We start from the raw sequence: 25,230 nt of genomic DNA, 5'->3' as shown, positions 1-25,230 counted from the left end.
AGAGAGTCATTATTATCAGTAGAAGCTCATGAGTTGGGATCCAGGGAGAAGCAGTCAGAGAGGTACCAAGCTCTTCTACATTCTAGCTGTCATTACCCATCTGGTCTCCTAGACCTCAGCTTCACTCCCTGTAAAGCAGGGGTAATAACACTAACATCGGTGTGCTTTAGAAGTATTTGGAAGCTGTGGCTATGACTCGGTCAGTAAATGTTTAATCTGTAAGTATGAGGGTCTACATTCGGGTCCCCATCACCTCTAAGAGAGAAATAGATTGGTGCAGCAGCACAGTGTTAGGAAGGTAGAGATGGGAAATCCTCGAGGCTTGTTGGCCAACTAGTTTAGCAGAAGTGAGTTTCTGGTTAGATAAGATATTCTGCCCCAAAACCTTAGGTAAAGAGTGATTGAGGAAGACACCAACATCAATCTCTGGCTTCTACACATGATGTGGACACATACACAGCAAATAAAATAAAAATTTTTGATGTACTTTAGTTGTTTAACAAATGAGTTGAAATAATTACTTGTCCACAACTGTCCACAAATGCAGAAAAAAACTGACTATGAAGTACTCAACCTCATGTGAAACATCTATAACAATACCTAAGGCTCAGGGGACATCTTGAAAGAAAGAACAGAAAAACTGTAAGAGCCAGAGGACCTGAACTGCTGCAATATAGTGTCTTCTTCAAAAGTTAGAGGAGCTGCAGCCATGAAATCTCAACATTATGGTTGCCTAAACAAGACCTGCAAAATGATAACACCAGTTGATATGCCAACATTGGTGGGGGAAATTTTATGGAAATTTACCCCTAGTTGGAAGGGTACAGGCAATTGGTAACTTCTTAGAGAGTGAGAATCCATCTTCCTCAGGGATGAGTCTTCTAACTGACCATTCAATACCAACTATTCAACTCTGATAACATATGCTTAGGAACGACAATAAATGAAGTCAGATGGTTGTATTATGTTTCTATGTGTATTATTGTGCTTTATATGTATATTATACATATATATATACACACACACATATATATACATATAAAACACAATAATAATGAAAGACAAGAAGAGGAGTGCAAGATAGACATTGGATCTGGGAGGAGGTAGGAAAAGGAGCATGGTAGGGAATAAATATGATAAAAATACATTATATGAGATTCTCAAAGAATTATTAAAATATTACATTTTGGGAAGAACGTTGCTTCTACATTCACCTCTCCTACTCTTAAGAAGCTAGCAATACTCCCCACTTACACCACCCCATTTCTCTAGGACACCAAGGCAGGTGTTTCAGAGAACAGGAAATCACTCTGAATTGAGTTTAAATGAGACGATTGTTGAGTGGCCTAACTTCTACCTGCCCTCCTTATTAAAGGTCACTCCCTGCTTCTCTCCTTTTCCCATCACTAAAACACTTGACTTGGTTCATTGTTTAGACCTCAAAATTGTCAGATGAGACTAAGTATAGTCTCAAGTACCAGAGAAAAAGAATATCAAGAGACCTGGGTCAGCCTTCCATGGTTGAGAGTCACCCTTTGCTACAGTCTCAGACTGGCCCTGGGATCATGTCTTTGTGTAATTTCAAGACTTGTTTTGTCCCCAACAGTAAAGTTTTCTCTGTACTGATGGTCTCCCAAAGATGGCTGTAAGCAGAAACTGCTCATTTGTTTCCGACTGCCCAGACCCGAATAATCACACAGAAACTATATTACAACACTGCTTAGCCAATAGCATAGGTGTATTCCTATCTAGCTCTTATATCTTAAGATGTAAGATATCCATTCTTAAGATATCTGTTCCTATTAATCTGTGCATCGCTAGGAGGCTGTGGCTTACTAGGGAGGTTCTAGTAGAGTCTTTCTCCTTTGGCAGTTACATGGCATCTTTTTGACTCCACCTACTCTTGTGTGTGTGTGTGTGTGTGTGTGTGTGTGTGTGTGTGTGTGTATTAGGATTTCTTGCCTGGCTTTACTCCACTAATCCATTGGTCGAAACAGCTTTATTTATCAACCAATAAAAGCAACACATATACAGAAAGAGATCCCACATCAGATGACCAGTGTTCTGGCAATGCAACCCTGCCTTTCTTTTGCCATACTCGGTGAAGGGTAAGTATTGAAATGATGTAGAGGGCAATGGGTCCAATAAATGGCAGGACCCAGGAGAAACTGAAACAACAGTGTGAATGGACGAGGAAAGTTTTAAAAACATTAACATTTTTGCCTAAGTCTTCATTATTTTTTTTCAGTTGCTATCATTATAGAATGCCAAAGTCTCCTGAATATCTTAGCTTACTGGGAGGTAAACAACAGAAATTTGAAAGCAAAGATGTAGAAGAAACTTTCCTAAGTGTGGGTTCCCTGGGTCTGTGTCACCTGAGTCTTGAAGGGACTATGGTCTCGCCAGCATGACAAATTAACTGAAGACCATCATCTTTACCTTCACAGTTCCAACATACCCATCACCACATTAACCTAGAGAAGACCCACAAGGTAAGGAAAGAAGATAAAAGATAAGTGTTGGGAATGTGTAGATGGCAATAGCTTCAATAAAGCTGATCACCCTATCTTTTGAGTATCAAAATTGAAGAACGGTTTATGCACTCAGATAGCAGATGGATGGATTTTCCCTTTTCTATAGGTGAATTTCTGAGTAAGTGTCCTAGAGAAGAGTGGCTGGATAGAAAGGGCGTGAGGCTAAATGGAGCAGGGGTAACACAAAGAGACAAAATGACACCTAAGTCACTCGAGTGACTGCAAGCCTGTGACCCTGTGAGGAGAATGAAGAGGCTATCTTGGGTGATCAACATCACCTGGTGACTAAGGACAAACTAGATCATGGTCCCTCTGCAGTCAGGATGTATGAAGCCCCAAGTGAAAGGAGACTCAACTGAGTAAATTTCTACTTTTCACTAACATGGGTATGCAAAAGAGAAATTAAGGCTAATCTTGGATTCTATTTGTGTGTGCTGCATGTTTGCATGCATGCACTGAGAACTGAACTCGGTGCAGGGCTGGTACGATCAAACTTGAAAATGTGGCACAGAATGAATGGCGCTCTCTGCATTTAGCAACTGGTGAGCATGTGTGGCACAGCTGTTCCTTTCTGGGCTCACAGCAGGAGTACAGATGTGCCTACTAGAAAGGCCTTTCAGCTTTGATTATGGGGAACAAGCTAAAACAATAAGGCAGAGCTGTTGTGTGGTCTCGGGGATGTTGCAGAAGAAGAAAAGGGAGAGAGAAGTTGCTGATGAAAAGACAAATCTCAACCGTGGAAAGTCAGGCTTCCAGAGTGATGTTATGTTCCCAAGTTCTCACTGGTTTTCCCCAGACCCAACAACACTAGACCGCCGAAGGAGCTCTGGGTACAAAGAAAAACTCCTAAAGCCATTTCATTTAAAAAGAAACTTAGCGATTGAAGTAAAGGGCACTGGTTGAAATGGCTTTTAAATGGTTCTGTAAAAATTTTAGGCCTGGATGTTACATGCTTATAAATTAGGGCGATAAACGATAGTCCATAGGTATCTATATAATCATTTCCAGTTACTGGCTAGCATACAATTTCCCCCCAAAATACTTTCCACAACAAAGGAAGAAATCTGTAAAAATGTGCCTTAGAGTCCAAAGAAGGGGTGTTCTGGGGGAAAGGTGGGGAAAGAAAATGACAAGAGTAGGTGGATAGACAAAGGGATAGAATTAAATGAAGAAGTGGCAACAGAGAAGAATGTAATGGGATCAGGAAAGAGACATAGACCTTTACAGTAACCAGCAAGGAGCTACCCAACCCTCAGACTTTTAGTTCCTTCTTGGTTCTGCAGTTGCATTCTCATTGGATGGAAGTCTTTGTTCTGGACAAGACTGAATAAACACTGTGTGTTTAAGATGTAGGTGAAGGTATTAAAGAATGTGGCATTATTTTTATTTGCCTGTGTGCCCTTTCTGCTACACCTATCTATCCCCAGTTGTCATGCACTGGGGGCTATGAAATACTTCTGCATCCATGGGAGAAAAATAATATAATGAGTCTAGATTGCAGATGTTGTTTGCAAGGGACTGGAAAGGTAACAAGCTTTCCCTTGCAAGACGCTAAGCATGGACTGAGCATCATTTCTCTGCCAAACATTGTGTGTGTGTGTGTGTGTGTGTGTGTGTGTGTGTGTGTGTGTTTTAATCAAGGATTCAACAATTGTTAAGATATGTTTTAAAAGCGAATGCCTTTCAAGTATTTACACTAAAAATGATTATTAATATTTTTTGGTTGTGAGCCTAGCCTTTAACAGCTGAGTCATCTCTCCTGACATCAGATAGAGTAGAGGGAGGGAGGAAGAGAGAGAGAGAGAGAGAGAGAGAGAGAGAGAGAGAGAGATTGGAATACTCAACACTAAATGGGAAAATGGGATGTTTCTATCAAATTCTTCCACTCAAAGCTTAGTGAACCTTGTAGAAAAGAAGCAAAAAAAAAAAACTGTAAGAGCCAGAGCCAGAGTAGTTGGAGGACACCAGGAAACAAGAGCTCTAAATCAACTGAGAAAAGCTCATATGAACTCACAGAGACAGAAGAAGCATGCATGGGGCCTGTACCAGTCTGCACCAGGTTCTCTGTGTATATATTATGACTTTCAGTTTAGTGTCTTTGAGACTTGGGAGTATGTGAACAAGTGGGTCTCTGTCTCTTGTGCTTTTTCTTGGTCTCTTTTCCTTCTTTTGGTTTGTCTTGCCCAACTTCAATGAGAAGGTTTTTGTTTTATCATATTATGTTTTATCCTGTTTTATTTTGTTGTTATCTCTGAGAATTCTGTTCTTTTCTAATTAGAAAGGGAGTAGATCTGGATTGAAGGGGATATGGGAGAAGAACTGGGAAGATTAGAGGGAGGTAAAACTAATCAGGATATATTATATGAGAAATGACTCTATTTTCAATAAAAGAAGGAAAAGATAATTATATGTTCCACACACATGTAAGTGCTTAAACTCTTAGGGTCCTTGAACATCAGGTTATGAAGTACTAGGGAAAAACTATCCAACATCTTTTGTTCTCATTATGTCCCAGGCAGGGACCATTTCTCTCAAACCTTCCTGTATTGCTTGCCCTGTTCTGTGACTTAGGAAGGAAGGAAGCTACTTTTGATCTTATACACAGCTCTTTCATTGTAAGTAGTTGGACCTCTACAAACATACTCCATTGCTTAAAAAAAGAGCCAATATCTTTCCAGGGCATTAAAGACATCTCAGTTAAAAGTGAGGTAGAAAATCTAGGGAACAGCTATAAGGACAACCACAGACACAGTATTTGAAACATCCACTCTGACTGTGAACACTAAGTTTTATCAAGCCCCTTTGAAAGGCCAGGTAATTTTTCAGTTATTACCACATTTTATATGCAAGGAAACCTAGAAATACAAGGAAACATTCTTGTCTGTGAAGTCAAAGGCTCCTCCATCACTCAAAACATCTTTTCGTACAGGTCACATTGTTTGGGCTCATTTAAAATCTCTACCGTTGAAACTCTCATGATCTAGGTGCAAGGTACTTGGGTCTCACTCATGTTGGGGTACATCACCGCTAGTCTCCTCAGAATGTTCTATAGAAGACACTGGCACACAGCCCTCTGAAGCCTATGACACAGCAGCAGACTCCCCTAGCAGGGCAAGAATGCTACTCAAACATTACCTCTCAGCAGTAGGAGTGTGTGTTAACCAGAGTGGCTTCTCAGAAAGACTCTCTCTCCTTTGCTTTCTTACACGTTCCTAAGGTGTCTTTCCACCTTTGTGGAGGCAGGTTTGAAGAAACCCCAAAATCAATACCTCCCAAACTGATCTGGCTTCCTATCTGATCCAGCTTTTGCTATACTTTCTGCCTTGACACAACCATTCACAAAGTCAAACAGAACTTCTGCTTCCTCGTCTATTTCTTCTATTTATTTATGTATTCATTTATTTATTTACTTACTTACTTATTGAGATTATAATATAATTACAACATTTCTTCCTGACTAAACTCTCCCATCTATCCCTTGCTGCTGTCCTTTAAACAATGACCTCTTTTTTTACAAATTGTTATTGTACATACATATGTATACATAAACATATACATATTCCTAAATTAACCTGTTTAGTCTGTATCTGTTACTGGTGCATAGTGCATGTTTTCAGGGCTGGTCATTTGGCACTGGATGATCAACTGGTGTACTCTTCTCTGTGGAAGAACGCGTCTTCCACTCCCAGCTCTCCTTAGTCACGAGAGTTCTTTGTGTAGTGTTGACACCTCTGAGGCCTCTCCCTATCCACTCTGGCATGTTCATTGGTGTTATCCTTGTTCATTTCACATCTGGGCAGCCATAATAGTGGGACTTTATAGAAAATATTTCTCAGTATGCCAAGGAAAATAAACCAAGCAATATAACTGATAATTTAGCATGTCAAATTATAGTAATATTGACTATCCACCCACATACAGAAGAGGTAATCTTGGTGTATGGAACCACACTTATCTCATTGAAAGATATTTTTCTGTGTATTTGTATTCACTAATGATCAAACAATGTAATTTTTGTCTAATTATAGAAAGTAACCATTTGAAATAGCAATTAGACTGGAAAAAACGTGCCCAGCACTTCATAATTAAAGTGAGTTATCAGTGCTGTGCTGCTTGCTACTAATTGAATGTGGATTAAATTTTTTCATGTTGCTTTAAAAACGTGTGAAGAAGCACAGAAATTTCTGTAAATCTTTGCGGATACACAAAAAGAAAAGATAAGCTTGGAAAGCACTGCCGGAGCCAGGTAGAGTTCATCCCACCTCTTCTAAGCATGGCCAGGATTTGCCAGCTATCCAACAAGACATTTCACAGTTTTTCTCTGAGGGGTATTCTCCCATTGTCTGCCAGGCAAACCCCAGCCCTATCTGCCCTTCAATTCTCACTTCAGTATCAGCTCTCTGGGAATACCACCCATGATGCTTTCAGAAGAGTTTGGCACTTTCTCTCAATGGGCCTCTCAGCGCTCTGTGTTGCTCTCTGACACAAGAGCAAAAGCATGCGTTACATGTCTGTCCCCCCTGGTGCTATGTTCTGTCCTTGTGTTCTTCTATTTCTGTATTGCCGCCAAACAGGCTCACCAGTTGTTCTCTGAACCAGTTGTTCACACATGCATGAATGAAGGGCTGTGTTTATATTAATGACACAGGAGTGCTGGCTTACCATTTAGTCAAATATTCTGTCTTTGGGACCATGATTTTAATGTTATTTAATGATTTTAATGTCATATGTTATTTATAACAATTTCTTACCTCCATGACCATAGAATTGGAAAGACAAAATCATAGTAGACTGTAGAACTGGTGCTGATGGCAAAGCTGGATGAACCTTGAGGCTTCCCATAGAGTGAAAATGTTGGGGGCTGTGGACCCCCAGACCCTGAATTTCCTGTAAACAACTTGCTTGCAGTTGCTCTGAGAGAAACAACTTATTTTCCTGTGTTTGCAACTAATCTGAGCAGAAGGCAAGGGAATGATTTTTGGTGGCTGCAGTGAAAGATCCCGAGAGCTGGGGGGTGGCCAGAACACTATATATATATGCTGTCCCTGAACACGATAAAGTTGGCATTCTTGGCATTCTTGTTTCTAGGATGACCCACGTCCCCAAGTCTCTGTCTCTCTGTGTGTGTTTTTAAATCTCCAGCCTAGTTCCTGGCTCGCATACCTTTCCGTAGTACAGGCAGATGGTATATGAAAGTGTTGGTCATCAGAAACTGCACTTAGTTTTTCAACTTTAAGGCTGGTGTGCTAATGTGCAGGTCACTCAGATCATCTTAAACAATGTTGCACACTGAGACAAACATAACCCTACCTAGACTCTTGAGAAAACTATTAAGAAAATCTGCAATGTCTTCCTCTGTCATGTCATGCCAACTGTCTGCACTGGTATGTTCTTTTTAAATCACAATTATGATTGAGTGGGAAACAATAAAAATATACACAAACAATGCATACTCAATCAGAGCTGCGAACTAGTCAGCCTGTGTCCTGAAATGCACATTGAAAAACCATGTTTCAGGAAAGCACTCTTGTTCCTCCAAGTTTTAGGAACAAAATAGAAATATCCGTAGTTGCTTTTTTTTCTTTTTATTTATTTATTTATTTATTAAAGATTTCTGCCTCTTGCCCGCCACCGCCTCCCATTTCCTTCCCCTTCCCCAATCAAGTCCCCCTCCCTCGTCAGCCCGAAGAGCAATCAGGGTTCCCTGCCCTGTGGAGAGTCCAAGGACCACCCACCTCCATCCATGTCTAATAAGGTGAGCATCCAAACTGCCTAGGCTCCCACAAAGCCAGTATCAATCTACCCCTGGACCCAGAAATACCACTCTTAGGAATATACCCAAGAGATGCCCTATCATACAATAAAAGTATATGCTCAACTATGTTCATAGCAGCATTGTTTGTAATAGCCAGAACCTGGAAACAACCTAGATGCCCTTCAATGGAAGAATGGATGAAGTATGGAATATATACATATTAGAGTACTACTCAGCAGTAAAAAACAATGACTTCTTGAATTTTGCATGCAAATGGGCGGAAATAGAAAACACTATTTTGAGTGACGTAGCTGCTTTTGCAACTCATTGCGAGTCAAAATATCAGGCGATAAATTACAAGCATTTCTTATGTCATTACACTGAAATATCATCCCCCACTAACTAATCTACCTCTCCCTCTGTCTGTGAGCATCCACAGAACAGCTCCTGTGTGCCCAGTTTTCTCCTTATGTGTAGATGTTATAGACAAATTATTACATCTGTATGTGTACATGTGGGTGCGCAATTCTCTGTAGGCTCATCACATGTATACAATCATATAACCACTACCACAATCAAAATACAGAGCCAGCACCATTGAAACCCTCCTCCTTGGTGGGCATGGTAGCACATGCCTTTAATTCCAGCACCACAAACTATTTCTGTAAGTCAGATTGGCCTCAAACTCAGAGCTCCACCTGCCTCCACCTCCCAAGTGTTGGTATTAAAGGTGCGCGCTACCACCGAGCAGGGTAGTCCAATAATCATAAGAAATTTGCAAATTATTCAGAATGGCTGTGTCATTCTCAGTTTTCCACTAGCAAGTATGGCAGGCCCATCATTCATAGAGCCTCACTAGCATGTAGTATTACTATGGTAAGTTTTCATTTTTGTTCTTTAGATAGTTGTGTAGTAATACCTCATTATAGTCTTAACTTGCATTTGTCTAGTCATTAAAGAGGTGAAACTTTATTTCCTGTGATTATTCATTACCTCTGTATATCCCTATACAATGTCTGTTTTTATCTTACTATTGAGTTTTGGGACATGTGTGTTTGAAATAGAAGTCATTTTCCAGATGTGTGCTTTTTATTATTTTATACAAACCTGTGCTTTCTCTATGCATATTAGCAGACTCTTTGTCAGCCAAAGATTTTTTTTTATATTGCTGGAATCTAACTGGTGGTTTTTTTATTTTTCTAAACCATGCTTTTGGTATCTTATATATGCACTTTTTGCTTAGTCCTGTCCCAGTGATTTTTTGCCTATATTTTCTACTAGGTGTTCTATATTTTCTACCCTTAAGTATGCGCTCTAGCTTGACTTAATTTCTCTCCTAGTTACAAAGTTCAGACTAAGGCTCATTTTCGGTTCCCTGTGGGTAGACAAGTTCTCCAATAATTGAAAACAATTATTGTCTGTTAAAGCTATGTGCAGTTCTGATTGTCCTGGAACTCACTCTGTAGGCCAGACTGGCCTAGAATTCACAGCGATCTATCTGCCTTGCTTTGCTCCCTGAGTGTTGCGTGCATCATCACGCCCAGCCCACCACTTTCATTTTTTTTAATGATACAATAAATTTCCTATCTGTCATTATTTTTATTGACAAGTTCCTCTTTTGAGAAACTTATCAATCTCTTCTCCTGTGACTTGTTTTTTCTCTTCTAAACCTTTTGCTCTATTAATTTTTCTAATGGAAATAGAAATTTATTTTCAATTGGAAATAGTAAATTTATTTCCTGTTTTGATTTTAATACTTCCCTATGCCTTCCTCCTTTGAGATTTATTTTCTATTTTTTGCTGTCTTGATATGCAGACTTTCTTCTTTTCTAATAAACAAAGCTGTAAGTTTCCCTTGCTTATGTCTCCATATGCACAATTTTGTATAACATGTTGTTATAATCATTTTATTTAGAATAGCTTCCTGTTAGCACTCTAATTTGGCCTATGGTTAATTAGAAGTATATTGCTTAATTTTAAATACTCAGGGAGGTTTCTCTTTTATTGCCTTATTATTTAAGTTCTAGCTTATTTACAATGAGATGAGAAAGAAAAGTTTTATGACTTCCATCCTCTGAAATTACCCTGTGGTCATGAACTCCTTTGATAAGTTTTCCACAGCATATGAAAAGATCATGTGTTCTGCTCTGTGTAAATACACAGTCTGATTCTGATAATTCAATCAAAGTTTTAATTATATCTGTCAAATCTCTTTATGTCTACTGAATATTTATTTGTCATATCTTTTCTTGGAAAATTACTTAAAACCACTAGCCAGGACTGTAGAATTGTCTGTTTATATAGATGAATATTTTTTCACGGCATGTTAATGGTCAAATCCAAATTCATCACAATTACTTCTTCTAATTGAATTCACTCCTTTATAAAGCTAGCCTTCTTTATTTCCAATACTACCATCTAACAGTGTACTTCATCTGATATCAAAATACTGTTTTCCTTTGGATTAGTATTTGCATGGAATTTATTTTACTTCCCTTGCCTTCCCTTTAACCATTTGTGTTCTTATATTTAACATTTGTCTCTTTCTTTAGAACATCAGGTGAAAGGGTTTATTGTGAGTTTGACAACCTTTTCGTCTGAACTTGGGCCTAAAGTCCATTCAATGTTTAGTGTAGTCACTTTATTTGGTTTTCTTTTTCAGAGGTTCCTTTCTTTTACATATTTTAAATTTGTGTGTGTGTGTGTGTGTGTGTGTGTGTGTGTGTGTGTGTGTGTGTTTATTTGCAGTGAGTGTGGGTACCCACAGAGTCCAGGAGAGGGTGTCAGAATCCCAGGAGTTGGAACTACAGGTTGTTGATAGGACTGGACGTGAGTGCTGGAACCTGGACCTGGGTCCTCTGCGGTGGAGCAGCCTGCATTCTTAACCTCTGAGCCATGACTGCAGCCTCACTTTGTTCATTCGCTGTTATCTTACTAATCAACCGATCTTTAGACAGAAAAAAATCTATACATTACAACATGGCTTTTAATGTTATACCTAAATGAATGTGTAAAATCAGTGCTTTGTCTGAACAAAGAGAAATGGGGGTCTTTAAATGCTTTAATTTCCTGTCCTGCTATTTTTGTCTTTTGTAATATTTTGGTTATATTTTAATTCTACATATATATAAAGGTAAAGGCATTGCTGTATGCTAATGATCTTTTTATTTTCTCTAGCATCATCCATTACTTTCTATATCTCACTGTCTCTAAGCAAACTTGTTTTCCTATTGCTTCCTAACCTTTTTCAGGATGTCTTTCAGCACTGGTATAAGTTATCTCTGATTTTATTTGTCTGAAAATATTTTACATTTTCTTCGTTTCAAATATTTCTGTCAAATTTAGAGTTTTAAGTTAATTATTTTCCTTAACATTTAAATGACCTCATAATACATAACATTTCTTGTCATGTAATTTTTGCTGATGAGATATCACATCTTATTATCATACTTTTCAGTTAACAATTTTTTTTCCACTGTTTTACTTTAAGGTTTTTCTCTTTGTCTCTGGTTTTAATCATTTTTACATGGCCTAGACACAGTCTTCTTTGAACCTATTTTACTGGGAATTTACAAATATATTTGATCTGCAAATTGATAACTTTTCTCTGTTTGGAAAGTAGTCAACCATTATCTCTTTGAACACTATTTCTAGCAATTTTTAATTAAATAATCTAATCAATTAAATATTCCTCAAGATGTTTTATTATCTTTTTATCATTTTCCTCTCTAAGTTTCAATTTATAGACTTTTCTTTTAGGTCTTTAATTCTTTATCATTATCCTTCTACTAATTTTTAAGTTTAAATTACTAGTACTACTTTTTAGCTCTAAAATTTTCACTTGACGATTTCCTCTAGATTTAGATCTCCTAACCAGATCCCTAGCTTTTGTATATTTTTACATATTAGCCAATTATACATACATATATATATGCACATGTGTATGTATGTAGTAGTCCAGTGTCTAAAATCTCTAATACCTAAATAATCTATGGGTCATACTGTCTTGTTTTTGTTGTTAAATTGATTTTATTTTCTGTCATTTGACTGTATTTCCTGAAAATATCAAATGATTTTATATTGACTGCTGGATATTGTACATAAAATTGTATAAGGTGCTCCTGATAGTATTGTCTTCCTCGGAAGATCTTTTCCTTTGGTTGGGCAATCAGTACATAGGCGGGAGGGTTTGCTGTAAATATCAATTGAGTGTTTCTGGTTGGACTTTAAGTACAGTGTAACCAGGACTCTCTGCACCAGTGTAGAGAATCTTCATAGCTCCTTCTCCTCGATAGAACAGCAACTTCATTTCCTTTCCCTTCTGTCACGGGACTTTTGAAGCCACTGTTCTACTTTTTAATCTCTTAGAAGTCATTTTGAACTCAGTTTCTAGATCTTGGCTCCAAGAATGCATACTTAAATAATTAGCAAATATTCTAAGAGAAAAATCATGAATAGGACATCAGGCCCACTTCCGAGCTTTCTGTTTTCCTGGGTCTTGGGCCTGAATTCTATCTTGCTGGTGACTCTGAAGCAAACTCCAGGTCTGATATCATCAAGCAGTTAATGTTTAAGTATCTTATCTGTCTGATATCATCAAGCAGTTAATGTTTAAGTATCTTATCTACTTTTGCATTATTGAATGAATCTTAACTATGTTTTCATATCTAATAAAATTAAAAGATATTCAATAGTCTACTCCATCCCAACAATTCTTGTCAAATGGGCAGATTTATTCCCATAAGGACAAAAAGAATCACTTTTTGAGATTTGAGGTTGAGAGCCAGTGCCTGCTGAGTGTGCCTTGCTGCTAGAGCCCTCCACACATCTGTCAAAACAGTGACCGTGCTCTGTGGCCTCTCTGCTACTGTTGTTTAGATGAAGCAATTCAAATCACTCCAACTCCAATCCACTCTACGTTCACTGTCACCAGCAAGGTTACAATAATTCACACTGGCTTTCATGAAGAACACAGTGTCCCTCCAGTTTATTTAGCCATCCTGGAAATGTGACTTAAACCTGTCTGAATTTCCTAGAGTCTCCTTGAGAGTCTGAGATAAGCAAGAGACCTGCCTGCTTCCTGACACAGCACTACCAAACATGTTTGAACATCTTGGTAATATTTTTCCTTTTAGGCCCATCTAAGACTAAAAATGGATCCAGCAAATTGGACCTTACCTGAGCAATTTATTTGCATGCAGGGTTATTTGGTATGTACTCACTCATAAGTGGATTCTATATATAAATAAATGTCAGTGCGCCTATAATTTGTGATCCTAGAGAAGCTAAATAAGAAGGTGAACACAAAGAAAAACATATAGTTATCCTCCTGGATATTGGAAGTAGACTAGATTGCCAGGTAAAAATTGGGATCTTGGGGGTGGGGGTAGGATGAGGGTAAAGGGAGATGGGGAGAGAAAAGTGAGGAGGGGAGGATGGGGAGACCCTGGGGGAATGGGATGGTTGGGATGGAGGAAGGGTGGATATTGGAGCAGGGAAGAAGATATCTTTATTAAGGGAGCCATTTTAGGGTTGGCAAGAGACTTGACTCTAGAGGGGTTCCCAGGTATCCATGGAGATATCCCCAGCTCGTTCCTTGGGCAGCTGAGGAGAGGGAGCCTGAAATGGCCCTATCCTATATCCATACTGATGAATATCTTGCAGTTTAGTTTTTAGGGTTTTTTTTTTTAATTTTATTTGTTTTTTGAAATTGGATCTCACCCTGTAGTCCAAGGTAAAATTGAAATAGTGATATTTCATATTTATTGTCTCAACTATCCATGCCTGGCATTGTACAAGCCCTCTTTTTTTTAAATATATAAAGTTAGCTCTTTGGTAATTCTGTACCTGTATAGGCTACATCCTAGCTACTTACTCCCCATACTCTTTCTTGAATCCCTCAGATCCCTAATAGCCCCACCAACTACCTGTCCCTATCCCAGACTCATGACTGTTTTGTGACCCATTTATCTTAACCATGGTTACCTTTGTGACCATTGGATTGTGACTACTCTTTGGAGCCTGGTTGTATCACCAGTAAATATACAACTAAAGGCAATGACTCACCTTTCCCTGAATCTATCTAAGAGTGAAAGATAGAACCCCCTGAATTCTTCTTCTAGACTTGTATGACTGTTGTGAGCCCATTCTTATTCAGACCCAATGCAGTCATCAGTAGTGGCTGAAAGTTCATGAATGCACTGTGATCTTTCATTTAACTTTTTATTTGGTGATACAAGCTCTATAAGTAGCCCAGGCTTGCCCTTGAAATGTGATGATTTTGAACCAATATCCTTAGTAATTAGTAAAGGCCCATGCCATCAGGAATGGTCTATCTCTAGATTATAGAGTCAGTTTAGAGCATTTGATCTAGAACCTCTTAGTTTTTGCTTTGAAATATTTTTATAGACTCACCCAACTGTCATTCTCAACGTAAAGCAGTTCATTCACTGACTACGTATTTCTTGCCACCCTCAACTCACTGTCACAAACCCTTCTCAAATATCCTTGCTTTTATCCATCATAGTTCATGTCACTTACCCAAGTGACTGACGGCTTCTTTGTCCCAAGGCCATGTGGCAGCACCCGCAAGTTCCTCCCGAACTGAGCTGGCGAAGTAGACATTGAGGAAATGAGTACTGTTGAGGTGCAAGGCCTCCTTCAGCTCCTTTACACTCATGTACGCTCTGGGGAGCAAGCACAAAGAGAGAACATCATACCAAAGGGCAGATGATGGCAGGGACTGATTTGATTATTATCATGGTGTTTCTAGTTGCCAAAAGGACACCAGTATACATTTGAGATACCTTTGCCATTAAGTAAAATCCTACTGCTTTGAAAACACACAATATCTGCATGAAGCCTCTATGTTGACACTATTCTCATTTCTTCAATTTCACTGGAATTATTTCTTCAAGATAAACACACTGATGCTGATAATTCTTTGCTTTGAGAGTTATGCCCTGGATGGTGAAGAATTCCTTGAACCTCTGAGCCTTGCATAGGTGTCTCCAGGCTGCCTGGTCCTCATGATGGCAGGAAGTTCAGTTATGTATGTTTCGGCATATGTTCATAGCAACCATAATTATTTAAAAGAAAAGGTGAAAAAGTGACAAGAAAGTTTAAAAAGTAAAAGTTAAAAGAATTTTAAGGATAGAAGACATCATAAAGCTTCTGTAAATGATAGTGTGTATTAATTTCTCTTTTGTGTCCCTTAATCAATAGAATTGAATCCCCCTCTCTACTCCTATATCATTATGATAATAATGGGTTATCCAACTGATGCCCATACTGGACAATTTTATGTCAATCTAACAAAAAAAATACCAGAAAGAACCTCAATTAATAAAATGACTCCATAAGATTCAGCTGTAGGCAGACTGTAGAGCATTTTCTTAATTAGTAATAAATGGGAATGGTGCCAGGCCACTGTGGGTGGTGCAAGCTCTGGGCTCACAGTCTGGGTTCTATAAGTGGGCTGAGTGAATCATGAGGAGCAAGCCCATAAGCAGCACTCCTCCACGGCTTCTGCATCAACTCCTGCCTCCAGGTCCCTGCTTTGAGTTCCTGCCCTGCTGCATGTGACAATGAGTTGTCTTACAGAAGTGTGAGCAAACTAAACTCTTTCCCCCCAAGTTGCTTTTGGTCATGGTATTTCATCACAACAATAGAAACCCTAACTAAGACACTGAATTCAAATCACTAAATAATATTATATATGTATTTGCACACAGAATTGAAGGTCTGTTAAAACATGACTCCCCAAACATCATATTATTGATGTAACTCTTAGTTGTTACTCAAGGGTAGAATGTAGTTCCCCATTGATGAAGGCACCACACACCTATGGCATACAACTTGGAAGAGTCAAGTTGAATCTGCACTGAAAGCCTCTTTCCTCTGGTCTAGCTTCCATGGTTCCAGAATACTATGCAAACTGCCAAGGAAATGAAGCAATTAAACTAATGGTTCTTACCTTCCTAATGCTGTGGCAGATTGACAGTTTAATACAGTTCTTCATGTTGTGGTGATCCCCAACCATAAAATTATTTTTGTTGCTACTTCATAATTGCAATTTTGTTACTGTTATTAATTATAATATAATATCTATGCTTTCTGATGGTCTTGCATGATCCCTGTGAAAGGGTCATTCAACCCCCAAGGGAACATGACACACAAATTGAGAGTCATTGAACTAAATAGTCCTACCAAGCTGCAACATTGCAGCAACTACCAGCATGGCAAGATATACAAAATGGCACAAGAAGAGTCACTTAAATATCAGTGGCAATCAACAGCTGTCTAATTGGACTTCCAGAGGGAAATTATTCTTGGTACTGGAAATTTAGCGAGCTTCCCTGGATCTGGTAAGTTCAAAGATCTTAGAAAAGAATCTACTACCACCATGTTCTACAACTCCTTACGATGTCCTAAATCTTATCCTTATACCCATAGATAATTGTAGCTACCATTTTTGTCAAAGCAGCTCTTCATTACAGTGAATGGAGACCATCCCCCAAACCACAAATGATCACAATGTAGAGATTAATTCATGGTATAGGCCACTTCCAAGGCATGCATGTACGTCACAACTCCTGCATTTGGGGATCAAGGGACACTACAGACAAGAGGAATGGAAAGACTTTAAGAGGCAGAGCCAAAGGGAGTTATTGTGATAGTGTGTCTCCTAGAAATGTCAGAAAAGCTACACACATGAAGACTTATCAATATGGCTGATTAAATATGACTGGAACAAGGATGACACGAATAGACATGTCAACATGAACAAGGGTCAGGGATGAGGGGTAGGGTAGGCAGAAACTCACTAGGCTTCAACCATTATATAAAGAACTACAAGCAACTTAGGATGGCTGAGAGCAAGAGAAATAGTCTTCCCTGGGGAAGGGCACATCAATCCAATACCAAATGGACAGATCTGAAAACATACATACAAACAACATTATACACAATGAGCATTTTATAATTATGTAATTTAAGGAGGAGAAACTAAGTCAGAACTCAGTAGTCCTTAAACTTTATACGTACTTCCTACAGTGGTAATGTTGTGCCATTCCCCAAAGAGAAAGAGCTAAAGTCAACTTTTCACAGCTAAAGTCAGGCAGACATAGGTATTGAATTTCTTTAGGATTATGTTTCATGACTGCTATTCTACTAGGCAAGCCCATAGGCATTCAAAACTCCCAACTCACATTAGGACAGCATGTCCCTTCTTCTATTGTTTGCAATGCTTCCAGCCATGCTCCTCACACCATTTATTTAACCCATGTGTAGTATGTGCTAGTAAGAAACACTCAGAAAATGGAAATCCCAAAAGATAATTTTTTTTGTATTTCTTGGAACAGAACTAAAACAAGGAATGAAAGCAAAGAAATAAAAAAGGTCTTGCTGTAGACCTTAAGATGCTTTGGAGAATGGGGTTTTTTAAATAGTGCTTTTACTCCCTTGCGATATCTTGGAAAAATAGTTTTCAACTACAAGACATCATCCAGGCTCCATGAGGTGGTGTTGGATATGATCAGAGGGTATTCCTTCAGCTGCTTTCCTGGAGACGCAATGATTTGGGCTCTTGCCTGGTTTTCCCTGGACTTAGTCATATTTCCTTTGTTTTTCTTGTTTATTAAAATAATTGCATTATGTTTTTACTGATGGTTGAGGTGATGATGACATCATATAAATCTTCCATGTGGCAATGTTTCAGTAAGTGGGGGGGGGGGGTGGAAGAAGAGAAGAAACTAGAAAAGGAGTGGGAAGGGTAGGATTAAAGACAACCTACAAAAAGAATAGGGTACCCAGGATAAGCTCTTGGTGTGATCCCCTTTTGGGTTTCCCGTCAAAACTGGGACATGATACTTGAACAATTTGCTCTCTTTCTTACTTATTCACTTTGCCTAAATTCCCCTATTCCTGGCATGAATTCCTTGGGCTATCTGTGTGTTACTGGCCTCTCTGTCTTCCATTTGCCAGTCTTGGCTACCACCCATCTGTCCTAGCACAACCCAACAGTTCTATTCATTTCTCCTGAGCATCCTCCAAAAGGCCTCTTTCCCCTCCAGCAGCAGCATCAGGGGTTGGTTATACTCATCTCCCTTTCCTCCGTGCCTTATTCTTTCCCGCTCATAAATTACTCTTCCAAATGCGAATGTTGATGTCATGCTAACGGCAAATGGGATGTGGTAACTCAGATTCCCGCAATCCACAGAAATATAGATAGAGGTCAGTAAGTCTAAGGGATAATAGATTTTTAAAAATCTAGAAACAGTTGGAAACAGCCCCTAATTGATAAGAGAAACACTTACTTTGCTGGGAAAGACTGTTGTCCTGATCTACAGCTAAACCAAAGAGAGTCAAAGTGTGGAAGTCAGTGTGCCTGTTTCCTATGTATGATGCTTGTTTACTATAGCATGTACAACAGTTTGAAAGTTCCTCAGTGCTAACAAAGATAAATGTCTTAGCTTCTGGACTAACTAATGTGCCCAGGACTTGGCTTAGATTTAACGATCTATCACTGGATGTAGTTCATAAATTCAAAGCTGAACTTCTTACTACAGAAATGATTTACTAAGAGATAAATGATATTGGTGACCAGGATTATCCAAGAGGCTCCCACAAACTTATCAACTATTGCTGTTGTCTTTGGTTGCCTCCATGAGGTTGAAGGTACAAGGCCATGTACTTCAAACACAGGACCCAGATGATCCATGCTGAATGTGAGCTAAAAGCCTACTTTGTAAGGATGAACCTCACAGTACTAGAAGCAAATGTCAAAAAAAGAAGACCAATGGTTTTACCCAGTTATATGCTTATGAGCTGCAAAAATGACCAATGCATCACAATAACCCTAAGGGTGCAATAGTGGCATGAGTACCTTGGTGGTAACCAACAGCTCTCCAATTGGACTTAAGGCTCACTCAACAAGAAGAAAATCTTTTCTGGTACAAGAAACCTAACCAACTCCCTGGGGCTAGTGGTCAGGGTTCTTGGAGGAAAAGCTACAACAACCACTTTACTAAACCAGCACAATTCCTAGCTACATTTTAAATATTTTTTTCTTACACCCACAGATAAATATAGGTCTCACACTTCATCAAAGAATCTTCTTTTTGCGACAGATGGAGACCATTACAGAAAACCACAAATAACTAAAAAGCAGAGAGAAAGTGATCATGTGGTACCCAGCCCACAACCCCTGTACTTAAAGCTTGGGGATAATAGCAAACAAGGAGGCTGAAAGATTGGAAGACACAGAGGCACAGGAAAATGGTTTTGAGATTGTGTCTAGAAAAATCAGAGAAGAAACAGCCATGTAGAGATATCAACATGGCTGCTTCAACAAAACCTAAATAAGGATGACACCAATAGACTAACATGGAAGGAGGAAATCTCATGGGGCTCTAAGCTTAGACAAAGAACTAGAGGCAACAACAGAATGCTGAAAGCCAGAGAAATAGTCTTTTCCAGGGAAGATCCCACACACATACACTGGCTATCTGATACCAAATAGTCAGCTCTGAAAACATTTACCTACAAGTAATATTGTACAGACTGAGAAAATTCTATTTATATATTTAGAAAATATATTATAGGAACATATATATTATAGGAACATGTACATGTATATTTTTATTTATATATCAAAAATTAAAGATAAAGAGGCCATGAATTTGAAAGGGGGGATAAATCGGAATGTTAGGAAGGAGGGAAGGGAAGTAGGAAAGTTATACAGTTATAAAATTATACCATAATTAAATACATTTTAAGGAACTAGATGAATTTAATATTTGAAAGAAGGTAAAATGATATAATTACAAGAAAATACAAAAGGTTCATAAATCAATCTGAACTGTGTGTTAAAAAAAGATAAACTGCATTTACTTGCTTGGTTTCTGCCAGAATCTACCTTTACCTACATTCTCCATGCTCTAGATAAAGACATCTCACAGGTGAAGCAGTGCAAGCTAGCAATCCCAGCTTTTGAGAAACAGAAGCAGGAGAATCTCATTTGAGGTCTTCCTGAGCTACATACATTATAAAAAACTGACATATTAAGAAGCAAAATATGAAGATACAGCAGACAACTGTTCACAGCCTCTCTTCCCACAGTCAACGTGAACCTCTCTGGAAGAGGAGGACTGTACACAGGAAAGAAGAAAATCTCCATCTGGGAATAAAACACAAATGTCCCAAGGACTCTCAGATAATCCTCTTGAGAAAGAACTTGTGCAAATCTTGGATTTGGGGATGTAGATAAGTCTAAACCTTCCTGTCATTCAGTCTTCTCCTGGAACATTTAGGCCCTTGAAGTATCAACTAGCATTTCCCCAGCAAACTAGCACAACTACACTGAGTTTTCTGTCCTGTCAAGTTTCTTCTGTTCTTAGGTACCCATCATGGCAACCACATCTTTTTCTCATTTGTTCATGACCTCATCTCCCACTACTCTAAAATCAGGGGGTGGGGACAGCATCTGGATCAGTCTTCCCTTCGTCTCTGCTCCTCTTCATGCTAGGGAATGTCAACATTTATATGAAACATCTACAGAAAACAAGGTATAATTCTTGACTTCCTCTCCCCTCATGGCATACGCTCCATTCTCCTTTGGCTATCCTTTCCCATTACCTCCTTTTTTTAGATTAATTTTTTTTTAAAAAATGTTAGCCTCATCTAAATCATTCACCTCTCTATACTTTCATTTGTTTATAAATGTCCCTTCTCTAGGAGTATTCATACTTTAATATTCCACCTAGTCCTAAAATAGCCATTATTTTATTCAATGGACTTCGTAGTTGATCACACCTTTTCCTTTGATAGTAGGATGTAGGTCACTCATGAACTCCATCACACCCACATGCACCCACACCCACACTTAAGCTCATTTTCTACCTCACTGATGTTGATTCACTTTGAGCCCACAGGATGAGGCTTTCTGAGTAAACTCTATGATGTGGGATTCCCTTCTGTATGCTGTGAATATAATTGGTTAATAAAGTAACTGCTTTGGGCCTATAGCAGAGCTATAGGGGAACAGAGCTAGGTGGGGGAAACGAAAGTGAATGCTGGGAGAAAGGAGGCAGAGTCAGAAAGAAGCCATGTAGCCCCACTGGAGCGGGATGGAATTTTACCCAGTAAGCCACAGCCACTTAGCAATACACAGATTACTAGAAATGGTTTAAATTCAAGATGTAAGAGTTAGCCAATAAGAAGCTAGAGCTAATGGGCCAAGCAGTGGTTTAATTAATACAGAATCTGTGTGCTTATTTCAGGGCTAAACGGCCAGGAACCAACAAGTAGCTTTCTCCTCCAACAACTATAGCTAACACCCTTTCTTTTGCCTTCTTCGTTTCCAATTCAAATTTCCTAAGAAAAGTATTTATTCGTCTTCCATTCACCCATGTACCCAATAATTTAATTATAACTGGCTTTCATCTATATCACATTATCAGAATTGCTTTTTTTAAAGTTGTCAGTGGCATCTTTATTTCCTCCCCACAACACTGAAAATAAATCCAGCACTGTGGTATTGGAACCCCTTGTTGCACTTTGTATTGCTGCTTTTGATTTAAGCCCTCTACTTCATTTACTTGATAGCAATGTATTTTCTTCTCCCTCCTCCTGTTTTCTGACCAATCCCCTTTCTGTCTCCATGGTGTGGTGTAGGAGATTCTTCTGTCTATGTGTTGCTTTCATTGGTTGAATAAAGAAACTGCCTTGGCCTTTTGATAGGGTAGCACTTAGGTAGGTGAAATAAACAGAACTGAATGCTGAGGACAGACAGGCAGAAGCCATGAATCTCCTGCCTGTGATAGATGTAGGTTAGAATCTTGCCAGTAAGTCACAATCACGTGGGGATAAACAGACTTAGAAATGTGTTAATGAAGATGTGAGAGTTAGCCAATAAGAGGCTAGAGATAATGGGCCAGGCAGTGTTTAAGTGAATACAATTTCTATGTGATTATTTCAGGTGTAAGCTAGCTGGGTGACCAGGATGAAACTCATACTACTCCTCATACTACAGTGGTGATTTCCTCTTCCTGCTTCTAACCCTTCCCAATTATTCTGCCCATACTTCACTCACTCTCCCTGTTATCTTGGAAACTCTATACCCTTAAGCTTTCAAGCACCACCAATGTCAAGATGATTCCCACATTATCTGTTTAGCTGCTCATATATTTCCTCCCAAGGTTCATAGCAATGCATTCCTCTAGAAAGTGGGCATCTAGCCTTAGTTTACCCACAGACATCTTGAAAGCAGCATATCAATGTGGAAAGTAACCCTTTAATAGCGCAAAAGAAATAAATGCGTCTGAACTAGTGGAGGTACTGTTGGGGAAGTTGTAGAACCTTTAGGAGGTGGATTCTTGTAAGAATTAGAGGACTGGGGACAGGAATTCAAATCTAAGGACTTTTTTTTTCCTCTGTGTGTAGATTTGCCAGAAGGTTGTATTTTTGGTTACATACAAAAGACGTGGGTAATCTGGCTTAAGAGTGACTTAAATTCTTACCCTACTCTCAATATCCAATAATTTAGAGAGTGGAAAAACACACGCACAAGTGTGAATGAAAGCAGTGTGTCATGTGCTGGTATGGGACAGGCAGAGACCAAAGGAAAAGCAAAAAAGAAAATAGACTAACAAACAGACACACACACACAACCAATGACCATTAAACGGTGGATCCCTGGTAAAATCTGGCATTCCACAAGACAAGAATCTTAGGTCACTTGCCATATAGGTGCTAGGAAAGGCTCATCTTTTCTCAGTAACCAACACAAATAGGCATAACAAACCATTTTTAAAAGACTGCTGCCCAATATAGATTCTCTAGAGGAGAAGATTCTTCCCTGCAGGTCGCAGTCTGAGAAGCCATGGCAAACGTTATGGAACTGCCATCTGAATCCATAAAGAACACCTCTCACTAGAAGTGGAAAACCCAGAGTCAGAACGACACGTTCCACACAGTGGAAAGCTTTGACCCACAGTCTCAAGTGAGTCTTAGTAGCTCCCAGAAAACGGGTAAGCACTGGCAAGTGCTTAAACATACCAGGACCTCTACTGACATCTTTGCCAGTCCCTAGAGGTGGAAATCACCTTTAGTTGTAATACTCACTGCCAAGACCATAAACTACACACCCTGCGGTTGTAAGGCAACCCCCCAAAGATCAACACAAACCATCTGCTCTCCTTGGAAGACAATCTGAACTCATACACACTCAAGTGACCATACAGATAGTGTGTACCTGTGCACACATGAATGACTACATAGATAGTCTGTATCTGCTCATATGTGCAAGATTGCCACGCAGAGACAGTCTGAATTTTCACACACACAGTAACCAAATAGAGATATCTCTACATCTATGCACAAATGATGTGGCTTGGATGTGAAATGCCTCCATAGGGGCACGTGTTTGAGGCGCTGTCGGGGAAGTTGTAGAACCTTTAGGAGGTGGAGTCTTGTAAGAATTAGAGGACTGGAGACAGGAATTCAAGTTTATAGCTCAACCCTGATTCTTGCTCACTCCCTGCTTCCAGATTACCAATGCATTAAGACTGTCAGGCTCTTGTTCCTTCCGCCATGCCTTTCTGCTGGAACTAAAAATAAAAGTAAGCTCTTTCTTAAATTTCTTCGTGTTGGGCATTTGATCACAGCAATGAAAAACGTAACTAATGCAACACACGAGAAACATCATGGAGGATTCTGGTTCTGTGCACATGTGAGAGACTGCCATTCAGTTACTACCCACTCATAGAATATCTACCCTTGTGCACACATGAGTGACCTCATGAAGACACTCTGCACTTGTGAATATGCAAGTCACCACGTAGAGACAGGCTATTTTTTTCTGTGGACCTTTGAATGACATTAGGGACAATTAGAACCTGCGCATTCATGAATGACTACATAGAGACAGTATGTGCTAGTACACATGTTAGTGACTATAAAGTCTTCAGTTTTATACACACAGGATCTGCACATAAGCGGCAGTCTGTACCTACATGCAAATGAAACCCTGCCACATAGAGACAGACTGTATCTATACACATGTAAGTGACCGCACAAAGACTGTCTATGCCTATTAACACTGGAGTGACCTCACAGAGACCATCTGTCCCTGTGTGCATGTGAATCACCTCACTGATGTCTAGGTACATAACAATAATCATTTAGAGACAGTCTGTCTCTGTGAATATGCTAATGACTTCATAGAGACAGACAGTCTGTACCTGTGCACATAGAAGGGGCATCCACAGACAATCTGCATTTTCACACTTGATAGTGAGCTCATAGATGTAATCTGCGCTAGCAAACTGAACAGGTAACTCTCAAGTGATAAAGTAAAAACTAGCCAATAAACAAAAATATTCAACATATTTCACCAGCAGGGAAATAAAAATTAAAGCAGCACTGAGGTCTGCGAAGTTGCCCAATCAGTAAAATGCTTGCCTCAAATCATAGGGACCTGTGTTCAGTTTCTAGAACCCATATAAAATAAAGCTGGTAATATGGTTTGTGTTTGTAATCCTAGTACTCAACAGGCAGAAACAGGTGGATTCCTGACCAGCCAATCATGCCTACAGGAAATATACTCCTCCTAGAAGCCATAGGTGCCAAATAAAAAGCCCAATACCAAGGGTGACATACCCCCCTCCAGCTGTTGGTATGGGTGTCCCAGAGACCCTCAAAGAATTACAGATTGTTACTATTGGTCTTGGTTGTTGCAATAACTTGTTAATAAGACACCACATAGTATCACAGTCACACTCCTTTCCAACCCCCAAGGGCCCAGAGACTATATTAAAGAGTAGTGGGCAGAAATACGGTAAATTTTAGAAGTCAGAAAGGAACAGTGTAAAACTATGTCTTCTGACGGGAGCATGGCAGCCACAAACTCACAGCAGCTGTGGTTGCCCGCATAAGACCAGC

At 39.2% G+C, this 25,230-nt stretch overlaps 1 protein-coding gene across 1 annotated transcript in view; it reads right to left on the bottom strand.

Annotated features, from left to right (window-relative positions):
• The window catches only part of Pappa2 (pappalysin 2), a 360,123-nt gene that overhangs the window by 148,495 nt on the left and 186,398 nt on the right, over nt 1-25,230 (bottom strand). Inside the window, exon 6 of the mRNA XM_041662449.1 lies at nt 14,830-14,975. Coding sequence (XP_041518383.1) covers nt 14,830-14,975 — 146 coding nt within the window. The remainder of the gene's footprint in view (nt 1-14,829; nt 14,976-25,230) is intronic.

This window comes from Microtus oregoni, unplaced genomic scaffold (genome assembly GCF_018167655.1).
Source record: "Microtus oregoni isolate MIOR12 unplaced genomic scaffold, Mior012 000013F_ref0000133, whole genome shotgun sequence".
In the NCBI taxonomy this organism is placed as follows: Eukaryota; Metazoa; Chordata; class Mammalia; order Rodentia; family Cricetidae; genus Microtus; species Microtus oregoni.
The sequence above is the reverse complement of the archived record's forward strand: the minus strand, read 5'-3'. Positions and strand labels throughout refer to the sequence as shown.